General features: G+C 41.9%; 1 protein-coding gene across 1 annotated transcript in view; it reads left to right on the top strand.

Moving 5' to 3' along the window:
- The window catches only part of CPNE4 (copine 4), a 504,022-nt gene extending 488,301 nt beyond the window's left edge, over positions 1-15,721 (top strand). The window contains exons 15-16 of the mRNA XM_064277332.1: positions 7,802-8,038; positions 15,125-15,721. Of these exons, the coding sequence (XP_064133402.1) occupies positions 7,802-8,038; positions 15,125-15,259 (372 nt within the window). The 3' untranslated portion in view covers positions 15,260-15,721. The remainder of the gene's footprint in view (positions 1-7,801; positions 8,039-15,124) is intronic.
- The last annotated feature ends 3,666 nt before the right edge of the window (positions 15,722-19,387 follow it).

Genomic DNA, 19,387 nt, shown 5'->3' with positions numbered 1-19,387 from the left:
ACATGAACAGTGAATACACATAGAAAGGACTATACACATAGAAAGGACTATACACATAGAAAGGACTATACAAGGACATTAACCAGGAGGCAGGGTTGTTGGGTGCTATCTTGAAGGCTGACTATCACATACCCATATCTAATCTATCAGCAAGTTATCCCAGCCTGTGTTCTAAATATGTCCCAAATCCTACCACTTATTGCACATTGCCATCGAGTAGATTCCAACACACAGCAACCCTATAGGACAGGATAGAACTGCCCCACAGAGTTTTGAAGGAGTGCCTGGTGGATTCAAACTGCCAAACTTTTGGTTAGCAGCAGTAGCTCTTAACCACCTTGCCACCAGGGTTTCCACTTACTACCTCCATAGTCACTACTTACTCCAGTTCATCAACTCCTTTCACCCAGACTAAGACAAAACCTCCTAAATGAACTCCCTGCTTCATTTTTTTCTCCCTACATGGAAGTCAGACTGATCTTTTAAAAATGTAATTAATATCACATCACTCCTTTGCTCTAAATTCTCCAATGGGTTTCCATTATATACAGAATAATATATAAATTCCTTACTATGGCCTAGAAGGCCCTATATGATCTAGCCTCTGCCTACTTCTCTGATCTTAACTCCAACCTTCTCTCCTTTGCCCCATAGGCCCCAAATACACTGGGCTTCCTGCAATTCCTTAAACATACCAAACATAGTCCCACCTTCAGCTTTTCACCTGCTGTTTCCTCTACCAGAATTTGTCTTCCCCAGACCTCCACATGATTCACTCTGACTTCATTAAGGTCTTTGCTCAAATATCACATCCTCTGAAATGCCCCCCTGTTACATTATTTAAAATAGCCAACTCACCCACCCCCACAATTGTCTCAGCTTTATTCCCCTCTCAGCACTGATCACTACCTAAAATTCTGATATGCATTTGCTAAATTGTATATTTCATGTCACCTTCCCTTTCATGGAAACCCTGGTAGCGTAGTGGTTAAGAGCTACGGCTGCTAACCAAAAGGTCAACAGTTTGAATCCACCAGGTGCTACCTGGAAACTCTATGGGGCAGTTCTTCTTTGTCCTATAGGGTCGCTCTGAGTCAGAACTGACTCGACAGCAATGGGTTTCTTTTTTTTTTCTTTTTTTGGTTCCCTGTCACATGGAAGCTCATGATGAGGGAGGCTTTGTTCACCATTATATCCCCAGCACACAAAACTGTCTGCACACAGTGCATGCTCCATAAATATTTTTTAAAGAATGAGTATGAAGTCACTCTAAAATTACTTTTAATACGTATGTAGTGAAAAGTACTTTAAATTTTCTTTTGTAAAATTGATGCATACCTTAAATATATGCACATCTTGTTGTTGTTGTTGTTAGGTGCCATCGAGTTGGTTACAACCCATAGTGACCCCTATGCACAACAGAACGAAACACTGATCTGTCCTGCGCCATCCTTAAAATCGTTGTTATGCTTGAGCTCATCGTTGCAGCCACTGTGTTAATACAACTCATTGAGGGTCTTCTTCCTTTCCGCTGACCCTGCACTTTGCCAAGCATGATGTCCTTCTCCAGGGACTGATCCCTCCTGACAACATGTACAAAGTATGTAAGCACACAGTCTCACCATCCTTGCCTCTAAGGAGCATTCTGGTTGTACTGCTTCTAAGACAGATTTGTTCGTTCTTTTGGCAGCCCATGGTATATTCAATATTCTTCACCAACACCACAATTCAAAGGCGTCGATTCTTCTTTGGTCTTCCTTATTCATTGTCGAGCTTTCACATGCATATGATGTGATTGAAAATACCATGGCTTGGGTCAGGCGCACCTTAGTCTTCAAGGTGACATCTTTACTTTTGACACTTTAAAGATGTCCTTTGCAGCAGATTTACCCAATGCAATGTGCCTTTTGATTTCTTGCCTGCTGCTTCCATGGGTGTTGATTGTGGATCCAACTAAAATGAAATCCTTATAAGACAGAAAATATAAATTCCTGTTTCAGTTATAGTTTCAAGTCTCCCCTTTGAAAATATCAGGGTTTCCAAGGTCCCTAGAGGGAACAGCAGTTATCACATGTCTGGTTCAGTCCACCATCTCTTGCTTACCTCTCAGTAGTACATTTAGCCCCTCTAGGCTTCATAGCTAAGTAAAGAGAGAGAGGATAAAATGCTACATTTAGTGACACATAATTCTTTCTATGAGGGGATGGGAATAGTGTAGAGCAAATTTTTTTCATAGTCTAATAATCTGAAAACTTCCTTTTAGTTACATAGTTGACCACATTAAAACTGTATGACCACATTGAAACCTCCTACCCAGCATCCATCTGGAAACCAGAGCTAATATGAGAAACAAATGGGTCTGATCTGTGCAGCATCTTCCTTTACCTCCTCTGCTCATTCCGTTTGTGAATCACTAACAGGTGATTTCACTAACTAGAAGGTGGTTTGCCTGAGAAGAGACTTGAAGACCTCACACAGTCCATCACTGACCCCTAGGGAGCCAGAGTGTTTTTCCTTGGACAATATGCTCAGGCTGGTGATCAACTGTGGGCATTTTGGCCTTTAAGCTGAATACTCCTTACCCCAACCCCCCCAAAAAAAAAACCAAACCCATTGCAGTTGAATAGATTCTGACTGATAGTGACCCTATAGGACAGAGTATAACTGCCCTGCAGGATTTCCAAGGAGTGGCTGGTAGATTCAAATTACTGACCTTTTGGTTAGCATCCGTAGCTCTTAACGATTGTGCCACCAGGTCTCCTTAAGCTGAATAGAACCACTCTAAGCTGGGATCCAGTCCAGCAGAGATGCTGGGGACTTGATGTAAGACAAGCCTCCCCTCAATGTAGGAGCTGAGAAAACCATGCCTCCTCTCTGGCCATCTTCCCTTTTCCCTTAAGAAGCCATAAACAATTCCCACTGCAGACCAACATTTCTCCACTGGTCCAGAGGCTCTGCAAGGTTTCTCCGAATATGTCTTCCTCTGACCACAGAGACCTTGGGGCAAATTTGAATCCTCATGGATGTAAGATTTAGGAATAAGTGTTGGACAAAATCAATATTTCATTTTATTTTCAATTTTTTCTTAATGCTGGAACCTACTTTTCAAATGATACCTTGCTTGGAAAATCAATATATAAAATAGATTTGAAAGGAGAGAGAGAGAGAGAGACTATTTTTGCTAAATCCCGAAGAACATCCAACGTACCCCTAGGGTTCCGCAGAGCCCAGTTTGAAAACTAGGTGACCTCAGTCCCCCTGAGGTACCAAGACCCAAATGAGTAAGAAAAGAACAGAGCTGGCATAGGTCTGAATCCAGGACTTGTATAAACCAGCATGAGTTTTTTGGCTGTGACTCATTGCTCTGAAAGGAGGACAGGTCAGCAAATGGCACCATTCGCAAGAAGCATCCACTCTCAGAGGTCCCCAAATAAATTACTCCTATAAGCTGAGAACAATGACACTTTTCCTCAGAAGTTTTTTTCTGTTCTTTGAACAGTCTCTGGTCCAGGGTCCCTTGCATCACCAATTGATAAGGGTCCTAAACTCCTTGAATCTTAGAGAAACTGGTGCCAAGGAGTCTAGGGCTGTAGGATTTTCTCCTTCATTTTTTTGATAGTCTTCTGGGGATAAAAAAGAAAAAAAAAAGGCTTCTCCTTATCTTAACAGGACCTCAAGTATATTCAAAGACTGTAATATTTCATCTGAGAGCATTTTCCAAGCCTGACTTTGGAAGGGACTCTTACCACTAGCTTTATTGGAAATTTCCATCAAGTTTTTTCGATCCAACAGTCTGCAGCCTATTACTTTTAGCTAGATTAAACTTGGAGAATCAGATTCTAAAATCCTGCCAATTTCTCCAGACCAGAGATTGTTAACCTGTTTTGTTCCATGGACCTTTTAGTAGCTGATGAAGCCCATGAACCCCTCCTCAGAATATTGCTTTTAAATTTAAAAAAGTACACAGTGTAAAATATACAAAATTATGAAGTAAACCAATTATATTGAAATGCATTTAGCAAAATATTTTACATGTGATAGAAATAGCACAAATATAGTAATAAAATGCTACTTTGTTAACATTAAATTATGAGAAGCATTAGCTAGTCTAATCTGCAATTTTGACATAGTGTTGAGTGTAAATGATACCTTCAGATATTTGCAGCTGCTGTAAATATAACGGGAAACTATGATTTCTATCAGTGACTTAATCACAAGTACAGCTAATACTAATTTGATTTGTTGATTACGTTTGTAATTGAAGAAAATAATAAATTTCAGTTAGAGACTAGTGAAAATAAAAATATAATTCACCCCGAGTTCACAAATTGCCTGGAATATTTCAACAATCTATAGACCCAGGCTAAAAACCTAGATCTTAGTTCTTAATTTGACCCATGTAGTTTGTGAGTCAGCGAATTATGGCTCACCACCTGTTTTTGAATGACATACTTGTTAACATCAAACACTACAGCCTTCAGTATGGATTACACCTCAACATAAAGAAAACAAAAATCCTCACAGCTGGACCAATAAGCAACATCATGATAAACGGAGAAAAGATTGAAGTTGTCAAGAATTTCATTTTACTTGGATCCACAATCAACATCCATGGGAGCAACGGTCAAGAAATCAAACAACACATTGCCTTGGGCAAATCTGCTGCAAAAGACCTCTTTAAAATGTTAAAAATCAAAGATATCACCTTGAAGACCAAGGTGGGCCGCGGTGTTCTCAGTCACCTCATATGCATGCAAAAGCTGGACAAGGAATAAGGAAGACTAAGAACTGATGCCTTTGAATTATGGTGTTGGTGAAGAATATTGAATAGACCATGGACTACCAAAAGAACAAATAAATCTGCCTTAGAAGAAGTACAGCCAGAATGCTCCTTAGAAGTGAGAATGACTTTGTCTCACATACGTTGGACATGAGGGATCACTCCCTGGAGAAGAACATCATGCCTGGTAAAGAAAAGGGTCAGCAAAAAAGAGGAGGGCCCTCAATGAGAGGGACTGCCATAGTGGCTACAACAGTGGGCTCCAACATAGCGATGACATGAGGATGGTGCAGGACTGGGCAGTGTTTTGTCCTGTTGTACGTAGGAGTCGTTATGAGTTGGAATCGACTCTGCAGCACCTAACAACAACAACAAGAAGTTAAGAAAGGTTTTTACATTTTTCTGATGCTCTCATTTCATGTCCTTAAAGTTGTATTGGAACACAGGGACACTTTTCCATTTATGTGTTGTCTGTGGCTATTTGCACGCTACAACAGCAGAGCTGAGTCATTGTGACAGGAGCTATTATGGCCCACAAAGCCTAAAATATTTACTATCTGACCCTTTATAGAAAATATTTCCCCAATCCCTGCTCTAGAACATTATAACTCTAAAATTTCTCAGTGTGGTGGTATAACTGTCCGATTTTTCTTTTGTTTTTTTTTAAGATTAGGAAGATCCAGCCCCTGACCTATAAAGATCAGATCAGACAAGAGTTTGGGGAGGGAGGAGAGAGGAGGCAGAAGACCCAGAGGTGTGCTCCATTCAAGGGTCCGCTTACTTATGAATCAGAAGTGATCTCCTTCCAGGTGTGGCATCTGTCCTGGCCTTCTGAGGAGCACCCTGGGGAGTAATGGTGATTCATGTATCTGGTATATTCTATACCCCTTCCTTCCATTCCCCAAACTGCCAAGGTGCCCTTTCTTTCTGCACCTTTCTCACTTCTCTTTCACTTCATCCTCCCGAAACCCTCTTCTAAACTCCTACACCACCTTCCTGTGAACATGTAAGATGAAAAGAGCATAGATATAGACGAAAATTTATAACTCAAAAGAATTTGCAACTTGAGTGGTCAGCTAGGACTCAGGGTGGGAGGTCAGTTAATGGACGTGGAACAGGATTAATCTGTCTAAAAACTATATGGCGAGTATTCAGCACTGTCTTCATCATGGTGTGATTGCAGGTATCTCCAGTTATATTTTTGACTGAGTCATTTTGTTTAAAAACATTTTTTTCAGGATTACAGAGAAAAGAGGGAACTCTTGAGCACTGCCAGCCTATTTTCAACCTTTTATGTAGATGATTTTCTAAACCAGATGTTTTCAAATTATAGTTAGTCTGTCCAGCTTTTCTTTTTTGAAATATGGCAATTTGGAATGGTTTAATTTTCCAACATTCACTCCCTGTAAATTTTGAGCATGTTGCGGAGATTATACTGGAAGTTCTTTTGAGTTTCTGGGTCTTTTGGGATGAGCTGCATCACAATGAGCCACGTCTCTACCCTCTCACCTGTAGAGGTTTTCATGGTGCCTCTGATGATGATGGACAACAGTGATGACCTGCCTTTTTCCTCCTTCTCCAGACCCCAAAGCACTTCCAAGCCTTGCCTGTGGTGAAGAATCAAAGCCTTTCCTCCAATCTTCATCTCACATGACCTACTTGCCCATCTTTCCAAGTGGGAGGGGGCCAGGCAGGTTGCAGGTCAGGAGCCAAGACTGAGAGTGGGAAGCCACAGGAGCATGGCAGCCTTCTGCCTGTGTGTGTGGAGCGAGGACACCACCTCCAAGCATATACAAGCAAGGCTTGGCATGGGGGCCTCAGAGAGAGACATAGCAATCTTGGCCCTCTCTAATTGGGTTTTGGACTCCTGCTGTCCAATGGAAATATAATTCGAGTAATATATTTAATTTTTAATTATCTAATGTTGTTGTTTTTTTTTTTTTTTTTTTTTTTTAATGTTGTTGTTAGCTGCCACCAAGTCAGCCCCTGACTCATGTCAACCCCATGCACAACAGAATGCAATGCTGCCCAGTCCTACGCCATCCCGTTACAGGTTGCGGATCAGACCATTGTGATCTATAGGGCTTCCATTGGCTGATTTTTTGCAGGTAGATCGTCAGACTTTTCTTCCTAGTCCATCTTAGTCAGGAAGCTCTGCTGAAACCTGTTTAGCATCACAGCAACATGCAAGCCTCCATTGACAGATGGGTGATGGCTGCACTTAAGATGCATTGGCCAGGTCACTCAATGTAGCCAAATATTCTCATTTTAATGTGGATTCCATATAAAAAATTATTAATGAAATATTTTATACCCTTTTCTTTGTACTAAGTCTTCAAAATCTGGTGTGTATTTTACACCTACAGCATCTCAATGTGATGTTAAATTTTCACCCAAAATACTTGATCCTTATTTAGATTTTATAAATTTAGAGTTGGAAAAAATAGATTCATGTACTTAAGTTGTTCCAGACATACTTGAAAGGTTTCCAATAAGTGAATTGGTATCCATTTTTAAGGTTAAATTTAAACTCATTAAAATTAAATAATATTAAAAATTCAATTCCTCAGTTGCAGTGGCCACATTTCAAGGGCTATTGCACTGGACAGCATAGCTTTAGACTTAAAAATCATAAAGCTGAAGAGGACCATGTAAATGATCTTAATCCCACACCTCATTTGAGAAATGAAGATGCTGAGACTCAGAGAAGTGAAAAAATTTTCCCAGGACCTCCCAGACTGAGGCTTTGAACCCAGTCCTCTTGGGTCTCCATCTGCTGCTCTTTCTCCCACTTCGTGCTTTGTAACTATTACTAAAGTGGTTATTATAATTAAGCCATAATTACCGGGTCTGCCTTTAGATTCCATTCACCATAACCTTAAGGCTTTAAGGCTGTTAGCACAGGTGTCATCCTGGTTGCTGTGGTCAGTATGCCGCAAAACCACATACAGATGTCTAACTAGTGTTGTCTTTGTCTCCCCACCTCTCCATCCCCCATCACCTGCTGACGTCTGGCCACAGCAATACTTTATCCTGCTGATCCTGACAGATGGTGTCATCACAGACATGGCCGACACCCGGGAGGCCATCGTTCACGCCTCCCACCTTCCCATGTCAGTCATCATCGTGGGAGTTGGGAACGCTGACTTCAGTGACATGCAGATGCTGGATGGTGACGATGGGATCCTGAGGTCACCCAAGGGAGAGCCTGTCCTTCGAGACATCGTCCAGTTTGTGCCCTTCAGGAACTTCAAACACGTACGCACAATTCCGGGGCTTCCTGTGGGCAAAGAGAACCAAAGCATACCGTCTCCCACATTTTTCTGCCAGTGTTTGTAGTAAGCTGCCGTCTTGAAGGAATACTAGCTATCCCTGCCTGGCCAGGCCATCTCCCACAGCAAGGATATATAGAGCTGATTCTTTGGAGAAAGAAGTATAAACTGAGTTATAGATAAGGAGTCATGCTTATGAGAGCCAACATTTCACTGGTGCTTGCCCTCTTCCAGGTACAGGATCTCTAGTGCCCCAGTGTTCCTCGTCCAAGGGTGCCTGGTGGAAGAAGCAAGGAGAAGCTGAAATGAAGTCTGGGTCCTGCTTGTCAAGACATGTTTGTGTTTGCCTTGGCAAAGCATATTTTCAAAATGATAAAAACCTATAACCCCTATAAATATATAACAGTGGCATCAAACATTTATTTAACTCATTAATGAGGGAGCCCGCAGGATGACAAAATTGGTTCAAAGGAAGATATGAAACAGAGAATATAGTCAGTGGGGGAAAATAGTGGAATAAGTTTGCTAAGCTTGATTCAATAGCTGATTAATGACAAATAGAGTTTAAAAACCATAATCTTTGGATTACCTTCTCTTTTTTATTGGACAGAAGTCATTTGCATCTTATCAATTTTCTATGAGTTAACATCTGACTATAGGCTTGGTCTTTAATTAACAATAAATAGTAAGTCTAGCAATGTTATATTCCCTTGATATTCTAAAGCAGGCCCATTAGACAATGCTCTACTGTGACATTGGAAAGGTACTCAGTAATAATTTTTCCACATTTCCAAATTTTGGACAATTATTAATCCCATGAAGAAAGAGACATCTTTCAAATTTCCACAAAACCATGCACATGTAGGGTACCTTTTCTAATTTGTACAAATGCTCCATATGGACTAGTGGTGGCCCTGAAGTACCCTTCAGAGTCACACCACTGTGTGTATGGGAGGCCTTGGGGGTAACGTGGGTGGTCACAGACAGTCCTCTATGTTTTCTGTTCCATGCCTGTCTTAGTTTGCTAGTGCTACCATAACAAAAAAGACCACAAGTGGGCAGCTTTAAAGAACAGAAATGTATTTCCTCACAGCTTTAGAGGTTAAAAGTCCAAATTCAAGGCAATGGTTCTACGGAAGGTTCCTTCTTTATCTCGGCTTCTATTAAAAAAAAAAAAAAAAAAACCTGTCAGTTATTCCTTGGTGTTCCTTGCCTTGTAGACAGGTCCTCAAATGACGTCTAGCTTCTCCCTGTGTGTATGTCTCTCCCTGTCTGTTCTGCCCCTTTATAAGGCACCACTCAGGAGCAGGAGTGATTAGGTTTAGGACCGACCCTGCTCTGGTATGGCCTTATTAGCATGACAAAAGAAAAGCCGTATTTCCAAACAGAACCACATTCATGGGCACATGGGTCACAACCTCAACACATATTTTGGGAGACACAATTCAATCTATAACAGTGCACCTATTGGAAGTAGCCTAAGAGTGGAGCTTTCACATGGCTCCTGCTACCCTCTGAGGTCCTGCCCTCAGCACTACTGTTGGTGCCAACAATTCCACTCCCAGTAGCTGCTAACTAAACGTAAGCTGCCCCAACAGGAAGGAACCTCCAGAGCCCTCAGTGCCCTAAAGCTGCTCTGCAGTCCCCTTGAAAATAGAATCCCCTCCCCTCCATGCTGTGAGTACCCTTCATGACCTGGGCCAGTAAAGTAGAAATCTGTGTCCCCACATCTCAAAAGATTCCTGCTGGAAACATCTCTTTTTGCCTTCCACTGCAGCCCTTCCCTCCATGGGGCTCAGGTGAGGGAGAGGAAGGGACAGGCACCAGGCCGTCCACCCCAAGCCCTTTCTTTCTGATGCTTATTTGGAAAAGTCTTTCTCCTCCAGCCAAAAACCCTCATTTAAATTAATTCCTGACATTCTTCAGAGCTAGTTTCATCACATCTGAATCCCAGTTTGGGCTCAAGCTGGGACCCCAACTACACTGGGGAAGGGTAGCACAGGAGTGGAAGGATGGCTGGATCGTTATTTAGTACAGGCAAGCAGCAGTCCTCATGTCAGAGGCTTAGGCATAAATTGTAAAGTGCTGTTTGTGTCACCACCTTCTTGGGACGGGCTTTAAAGTGAGCATTCAGATAAATCTCCAGCACCACGGCCTCAGCTGAACCCTAGATTTCGTGACCTGCCAGGACCTTATAGGGAAGTACACACTCTAGGGCTCCTTGAATGATGAGGTTTTGTTCATAACTGCACCACCGCACAATTATGATTTTCCTTTTAAGGAGGGATGCATGTAATTAGAATGATGAAAGGCACAGAAAGTCCCTGGCTCCAGAGTTGAGTGCAGAGGGAGTTTCCAAGGAAGCGCAGCCATAACCACGCTCCCCTACACGCTCCTGGGGGTCGTGAGTGTGGGCAGCATATTCCATCTTCAGCATTCCCAAGGAGGGGGTTTCCAAATGAAAGCACTCATTAAATGGAAGTAACTCTCCATGTTCTCAAGTCATTTGCACATGGACAGCAAAAAGGGGAGTCACAAAGAAATAGTATTCTGTAAAAGGAAGGACCAAGTTAACTTATTTCCTGGAGCCGATGTTGAGGTTGGGGGAATGTGCTAGAGTAAGCTAAATTTGGTGCCATTATGTTCATAAATGAAGATGGATACGTGCATGATACCTCAGGTACAGGGGAGAGGTATTCTTACAGCTTATGATGTTCTGCTCCACTTGTCAGTGAGAAAGTAGAGGTAACCACATCACTCACCACCACCCATAACATTGCCTGGGTGAAGAGGTGTCAGAAGAGCTCACTCTGTAAGAGAGTCATAAACTTTCCAAACCATCCTTTCTAACCCCAGCATACACACACACACCCATGTTTACATATGCTAAAGCAGTGTCACTAAGCCTAGCAAGGCTACAACATCTACCCCAGGCCTCTTCCTCATCTCCAAATGTTCACCAAGTGCCTGCTATGTGCAAGGCACATGCCAGGCACTGGGACCACCGCGAGATTATAAAGCCTTTTGTCTAGGCCCCAAGGAAGTTATCAGAAGATTTGCATAGTTGGGACACAGGTCTCAGAAAAATCATGCTAAGCAATCTGGAAGTGGTTGAGAAGAGCTGAAGTGTTCTACAGGATTTCAGAGCAGAGAGAAATGGCCACAAGGAAAGCTTTTCAGCTTGAGCTGGGGGTTAGAGAAAATACAGAGCCTTGGTGAGCAGGAGTTGAGGGTCATCAGCCACTGGGGAGTGTCACGAGCCGGCCCAATTCAGCCTCTGCACTCCACAGGGTCTCCAGCTGCTCTGTGGATGACCAAGGCCGGGAGCACATTCATGCATGTTATCTTCATGGATTTCAAATTAGATTTTGAAAACCATTTTGTTATCCAAACTAATCTACTCTGAATTCAATAAGCAATTAATCAGAAAGGGAAGGTGAAGAGCTGATATTTCATACGAGCCAGTAACCCATGAATCACCTCTTCTTTTTCTGCTCTGCAGAAACTCAGAGCTTTCATAACTCAGAGCTTTGAAGCAGATGGGACACAGGCTCAAAGCTATGTGTCTCTGAGCAAGTTTTTAACCTCTCTGTGCTATGGCACTTTCATCTGTGAAATGAGACTCATGATACACACATTAGTGGATTAAAGGTGATGTCTATATAAAGCTTAGCACAGTGCTCATGTAGGTGGTTAAAAAAACGTAGCTATTATTACCGTTATAACCAGCTGCTTTCATATTTTTGGCCTTTTCCCAACCAGCTAATGCCCCCACAAGCCCTATTTGCTCACCACAACCACCAGGACAGAGATGCAAGGGGCTGAGAGAATTACTTAGGAACTACGCTGTCCATTATGGTAGCCGCTAGCCACTTGTGGCTATTTAAATTTAAGTTCTTTAAAATTAAATAAAATTAAAAATTCAATTCCTCCATCACACTAGCTATAATTCAAGGGCTCAGTGATTGCATGTTGCTAATAACTTACTGTATTGGATAGTGCAGATATAGAAATTCTCATGTCCTATTGGACAACAGTGGTTAGGATATTTTTTGGCTTTTTTTTTTTTTTAACAACAAACTCACTTTGCAGTGGCTTACATGAGTGGTTCTAAGCTAGGAGGAATTTTTCTCCCCAGAGGACATTTAGCAATGTTTGGAGACATTTTTGATGGTAACAGCTGAAGGGTTGCTATTCCCATCTAATAAGCAGAGGCCAGGGATGCCACTAAACATCCTACAATACACAGGACAGTCCCCACACAAAGAATTTCCTGGCCCTAAAGGCCAATAGAGCCAATTGAGAAATCCTGGGTGACATAAATAGGAACATATTTTTCTCATGTAACTAGTAGTTAGGAGCTGGCAGCTGCTGGCTTTTTTTTTTTTTTTTTTCTTTCTTTCAGTGATTCAGCCCTATCAGGGCCAGCACTCTGTGATTCCCTCTGCCATTCCCTCATGAAATAAGATGGCTGCTATAGCTTCAGGATCATGTTCTCATTCAAAGGAGAAGGAAAGGGGAAAGAGAAAGAGAGCCATGTCTGTCCCATTTTACCAGGAAATAAAAGCATTCCAAGAATATTCCCTCAGAAAACTTCCATTTATGTCTCACATGGCCACCCCAGATGCAAAGGCAGCTGAGAAATCAAATATTTGGCCCTCCAACCTTTCTAGGAGAGATGGCCAGGAAGCAAGGGTGGGGTTGACTTTTCTGTCTGCCATGGTGTACACACAGACCATGGTCTAACACAGTCCTGAACAATTAATCATAAAGTCAAATATTCAACATGCTATGACATCTTCAAAATGTAAGACATCACTTCACAAAAACTCTTCCTAGTATTTTCAGATTATTTTTAAGAATGTATGTCTCAAAAAGAAAAAAAAGGTATGTCTCATTTTGAGCCTCCTAAAAATTCTATGAGGTAGGATGGGTTGTTATTCTTCTCTATTTTGCCTCTCAGAACATTCAGGCTTAGCAAAGTTGAATGGCTAAGTGGCAAGCCACCTGGGAAGAGAAGAAGTAGAAACCAGGCATTTAGTCAAGGCCTGTTTCCTCTGGGATCTTTCCTGAGAGGTCTTAAACACATGTTAACTGGTCGCTCTGCCTTAGGATTTCAACCTCTTCAATAATAGCTCTAATGAGACTCAGACTATTGAAGTTACCTGCCCAGGGGTCATTCCACAAAAAAACAAACCAAACCCACTGCCATTGAGTCACTTCCGACTCATAGCAACCCTATAGGACAGAGTAGAACTGCCCCATAGAGTTTCCATGGAGCACCTGGTGGATTCGAACTGCCAACCTTCTGGTTAGCAGCTGTACCACTTAACCGCTACGCCACCAGGGTTTCTAGGGATCATTCGGGTAGTCCTAAATGCCACAGTCAGGAGTTAAACCCAGCTCTGTATGACCCAGAATCCAGGTGTGATATTAACCTCAATTCTCCTCTGCTGCAGTCACCGCCATAAATCACATGGCCCTAAGATAAATAAATCACATACATGGTCCTGTTGCTCCCCTGCCCCCAAAACATAGAGTGGATCAATAATGCTGATTTTAAAAAAGGCTAAATTCATTAGCATGGTATTCAAGGTTTTCTGTCACCTGACCTCAACTGAATGTTCCACCAATTCTGCAACCCTAGCACACACACACGCGCGCACACACACACACACACACACACACACTTTCTGCCCCATTAGATGACTCACTGTACCTAGAATGATCAAACGCCATTCTCTATGTCTGTTTTTTTTTTTTAATAATATTTCACTGTGTTTTCAGTGAAAGTTTACATAGCAAACTGGTTCCCATTTGACAATTTCTACTCACATTGTTCAGTGACATTAGTTACGTTTTGCACGATGGGTCAGCAATCTCTTTAGTTGCATCCTGGTAGTTTTGTTTCCAGTGCTCTTGTTTCCCTGCCACCTTATGTTCTCGTCTTTGCTTGGGAGTAATTGCTGACCGTTTGGTCCCTTATTGATGTTTCTTTTTTTTTTTTTTTAAATGGAGCACCATACTCATGGTTAATACCCTTTACTTTGTGTGTCAGTCTGTTATTTTGCTAAAAGGCGACCTCAGGGGATGTTTCAGTTCAAGGTTTAAAGAGTATCCCGGGGCAATAGTCTCAGGGAGTACTCTAGCCTCAACTGGTCCAGTAGGTCTGAACTTTTTAAGAATTTGAGCTCTGTTCTGTGTTTTTCTCCCTTTCTGTCACGGTCCATTTATTGTGGCCCTGATCAGAATGGTAGGTAGCTGTAGCCAGGCACCATCTAGTTCTTCTCTCAGTATAGATGAGGCCATAGTTTGTATAGGCTGTTAGCTCCGTAGACTAGTTTCTTCTCTGAGACTGGTTTCGTTTCTGTCTCTAGTCTTTTAAATCATGCCCAGCTCAAATGCCACCTCCTCTTGGAAAGCCTGGTCTAATTTGCTCTGAGATGCCTCAGTCTCTCTTTGCTATGCTTGGGTCACACGGTGTTTGAGGCTTTCTAGAGCAGTGCTTCTCAAATTTCAATATTCATACAAATCATCAGAACATCTTGTTAAAAGTGAAAATTCTGATTCAGTAGCTCTGGGATAGGTCTAAGGTCCAATATTTCCACTAAACTCCCACGTGAAATGATGCTGCTGGTCCACAGCATGTATCGTGTTCTGCCTCATATTAAGATTAATCTTGGCCACACCAGACTCCCTTCGCATGATTTAATCTCCCTGATGGCAAGAACCATAGACCCCACATACCCTAGTTCAGTGCCTGGAACATAAATAAGTATCTGAAATTGAATGCAAATCAGAAGCAAAATAATTCATTTAGCCATCCAGTTCCTACCCACCTTCAGATGTGAATAGTTTAATGTCTTGGGACAAACATGAAAAATATGATTATTAAAGTCCCGTTTTACAACAACCTGACAATTCTTGCTTAGAGTAGACCCTCAACAAACACTGAATGAATGAATAAATGAAACTAGCTGCTCAGATCAGAACTCTTCGTCTTTCAGACCGAGCCTGAGTCAGATTCCTTTGGCCAAGCGCTATAGTCATGGTGGTTTCTTCTTTCCTGCAGGCATCTCCTGCTGCCCTGGCAAAGACTGTGTTGGCCGAAGTCCCAAACCAAGTCGTGGACTATTACAATGGGAAGGGGATTAAACCAAAATGTTCATCGGAAATGTACGAATCTTCCAGGACACTAGCACCATGAACTTCACACACTTTTACAGCGTTCTGAAATACTATTCCGTATAATATTTAAATACTTCTACTACTCCCATACTTAAACAAGCAACAATACACATTTAAAAATAGCACGTTTTGGTGATTTTTAACTAACCAATGATTTTTTTGCATGTGTAGCCCCAAGGCCTGGATCTGTTAAGCCGTTGTATTGTTAAAGACTTTTTACACAGAAACACAAATAACAATAACCTACTCTTTACAGTACAGCATGTCGCCTTGAAATAAAATGGTTATCTGTATCCATTTTTTATACAGGTTTGTTGAAATTTTGCTAAATTTCTTATTATCTTTACATTGTAAAGCATTTTGAAACATTTATTGAATGTCGATAGCCAAAACATATTTGGTTTTATCTGCTACAGAATGAAAGACTTTTCAAAATGGCAGATGCATGGACTGTATTTTGCATGTTTAAAATAAAAAAACAAAAACCCACACTGTTTTAGCAGTTGTTATCTCTGATCCCTCCCTGCTAAGAATGGTCTTTTTATTGAAGAGGAGGTTTATTCACCTAGGGAGAGTCTTCTGAAGTGTATCTTGAAGCGCTCCTCCAGCTTTACAGTGCACACAGCTCACCTGAAGATCTTGTTAAAATTCAGATGCTGATGCCGTGGGTCTGCATGGGCCTTGAGATTCTGCATTTCTAACAAGCTCCCCGGTGATACCCATGCATTCGTTGGATCACACTGAGAGTAGTGAGGTGCTAGACTTTTGGGTGTGATCAGAGAGACCACCTGAAACAGGGCAGCGCCTAGTCTGCTTGAGGATGGCACCTCGTCCCTGTCGGTAGCACAAAAGCCCTGTTTGTCTCAGAGGTGGGAAGAGAAAGCCGTGAGACTGATTCCAGAAGCTACACACCCCAAATCAGTCTCACTGCTATCTAGTCACACCTCTTCCTTCAGTGGCCAGCCCCTGCGCTCTGCAAGGAGGCATCACTCAACACTCTATGGTTGGTTCCATTTTTATGTCACTCCCTGGGAATAACCTAAAACGTCTTCATTGGAACCACAACAATGTCCACTGCAACTGGCTATGCAAAATGGCTTACCGGACATCTGGTCCACAAAGTCAATCTTTGATCATTTTGCTTCTTTTTGTCACTGCTGAGAGCAGAGTAGATCAACAGAAATACCTGGAGTCATTGTTTGGGGTGGAGGTATTTTATTTCGATGTAAGCCAGCCAGTCTTAAGTCAAAAGAATGAACGTTTCACTTGCATAATCTTCTCACAGAGGAAAGGACAAGTGTTTTGCAGGCATAAAAAGCACAAGGTGGAACTTATTTTTGGTCAGAGAGATTGGAAATAAATCGCAAGGCATAATAGACCTGTGTGTGTGTTTGTTGGGAGGGGGGTGGGTTTGAACAAGCAAATCAAATGCCTTGTATGATTTCCAGCGTTATAATTATAGATCCTAACTTTGCAAATACATGTCAGCCAAATGCACAACATTTTGGGAATGATGGTAAAAATGTACGACTGAAAAAAATCATAAACATTTAAACTGTATTGTTTTATGAATAAATTGGGCACTTACAGAATTTTTTCTAAGAGTCGTGATATTGTTTCTCTTTTCAAGGTGATTTCCTAATGGTGATTTATTTCATGTAGGTGACCTGGCCACAGATTTAGGAATAGCTCTGTCATGGTCCCATTGAAGCATACGGACCATTGCTTTTAGCAAACAAGGAATTAAAATATTTACACCCTATACTACAGAAAGAACCCCCAGTGGTGCACCAGTTAAGTGCTTGGCTGCTAATTGAAAGGTTGGCGGTTTCAACCCACCCAGCGGCTCCATGGAAGAAAGACATTACAGCCTAGGAGATCCTATTAGGTAGTTCTAGTCTGTCACGTGGGGCTGTTATGATTCAAAATCGACTCAATGGCACCTAACAACAACCTACTACAGAAATCGCAGATGCTTGTTCTAACCATAATGGAATGAATGAATGGACTTGTTATCTGCCCTCTATTAATCTCAAGGGAACCCTGATGCTGTAGTGGTTAAGAGCTTGGCTGCTAACCAAAAGGTCGGCAGTTCAAGCCCATGAGGCACTCCTTGGAAACCCTATGGAGCGGTTCTTCTCTGTCTTATATTGTTGCTATGAATTGGAATTGACTCGATGGCAATGGGTTTGGATTTTGGGGTGGGGGTTTGGTACCAATCTCAAATCCATTGTAGATTTAACAGGAAGAGTAAGGACCTGCGGCTGTCAATCAAAATGATATTACACTATGTCATTCTTAAATATCTGTTGGGATCTACTACACTCATGTCAAGAACCCTGGAATCTATGGAACGGAATGGTGAGGACAGAGCCCAGTTTGTCCAGCAGAACCTTCAGACAGTTTACTGCTTTTTTTGTAGCAATACTCAAGCCCAGCTCAAAGAATAATAAAAATAACTAACAATTGTTGAGGGTATACTGTATGCCAGGCACTGTTCTAAGTGCAGGCCCTATCTTATGAAATGAGAGAGTATAAGGACTATGTCATTTAATCCTCCCAATAGTCCTTTGAGTGTTATTATCAGTCTCATTTTGCTGATGAGGGAATTGAGACACAGAGAGGTTAAGTAACTTGCCCAAAGTCACACATCTATCAAAGGGTAGAACACTCTGGCTCCTGAGTCCAAACTCATCATATAATCCCCATTTCAGCTATCCTCCTGGCACTATAACCCTCTACTTGGCCATATTAAACAGCAAATTACTAGATTTGATTTGAGAGTAGTGAGCCTTAAAACATGAACTTTGCCCCCATTTCAGAAAAAAATACGTCCCATCTAGTGATCTTAGCTTCTCGTGAGCTCTTGGCATTTTGTGCTGTACAACATCTGTCTTAGTCATCCAGTGCTGCTAGAACAGAAATACCACAAGTGGATGGCTTTAACAAAGAGAAATTTATTCTCTGTCTAGTAGGCTACAAGTCCAAATTCAGGGTGTCAACTCCAGGGGAAGGCTTTCTCTCTCTGATGGCTCTGGAGGAAGGTCTTCCCTTGGTCTGGGAGCATCTCAGCGCAGGAACCTCAGGTCCAAAGGACACGCTCTGCTCCCGGCGCTGCTTTCTTGGTGGTATGAGGTTCCTATATCTCTGCTCACCTCTCTCTTTTATATCCCCAAAAAAGATTGACTTAAGACACTACCTAATCTTGTAGACCTCACCAGGATAACTGCCGCTAATCCATTTTATTATGTCATAGTGATAGGATTTACAATATTTAGGGAAATCACATCAGAAGATAAAATGGTAGACAATCATACAAGGGAATCATGACCTAGCCAAGTTGACAGATATTTTGGGGGAACACAATTCAATCCATGACAACATCCCTTTGTGAGCAGTGAAGATGCTCAGGATATATCCAGGTCTTCCCGACCTCTTGATGCCGAGTAGATGATATAGGTCAGACATTATAAACACAGATGGTTCCAGGAGCTGAGCAAGCCACAGGAATGACAGAGGAGGAGGCAAGGTTTAAACAGGGACATAAGAGCGGAAAGTGGTGAGGATGGAGGGAAACTGGAACGAATGTGTCCAGAAGAGGGCAGCTACACCACAGCTCTAGGGTCCATGCAAGAATGTGGACCCAATGCAGCCAGTTGATCCAGTTGATCCAGTGTTTCAAGAGAATTGGAAAATCTGGTTATTTTCCATAAGTAAATCATTAATTTAATAACCCCTAGAAAAAGAGGCCTGGTGGTGCAATGGTTAAGAGCTCGGCTGCTAACCAAAAGGTCGGCAGTTAGATCCATCAGCTTTTCCACAGGAGAAAAGACTTGGTGATGTGCACCTGCAAAGATTACAGCCTAGAAAACCCTACGCTGTCCTTTAAGGTAGCCATGAGTTGGATTCGACCCGATGATACAACAACGAGAAGAAAAAAAGTAATGCTGTATTAAATATTTATAAAATTTTATATTTGTCAACAATAATGAACATTTATCTCGACAATTCCATTCCCTTTGCCAGTGTCAAAATGCATTCAAGCCTTCTTCATATTCTGAACGTAAAGGTTCGTCTACCTTTTGCAGTTATGCCAAACCCATTGCCATCGAGTTGATTTCAACTCAAAGCAACCCTATGGGACAGA

Source organism: Loxodonta africana, chromosome 27, assembly GCF_030014295.1.
Source record: "Loxodonta africana isolate mLoxAfr1 chromosome 27, mLoxAfr1.hap2, whole genome shotgun sequence".
NCBI classification, from domain to species: domain Eukaryota; kingdom Metazoa; phylum Chordata; class Mammalia; order Proboscidea; family Elephantidae; genus Loxodonta; species Loxodonta africana.
The sequence above is the reverse complement of the archived record's forward strand: the minus strand, read 5'-3'. Positions and strand labels throughout refer to the sequence as shown.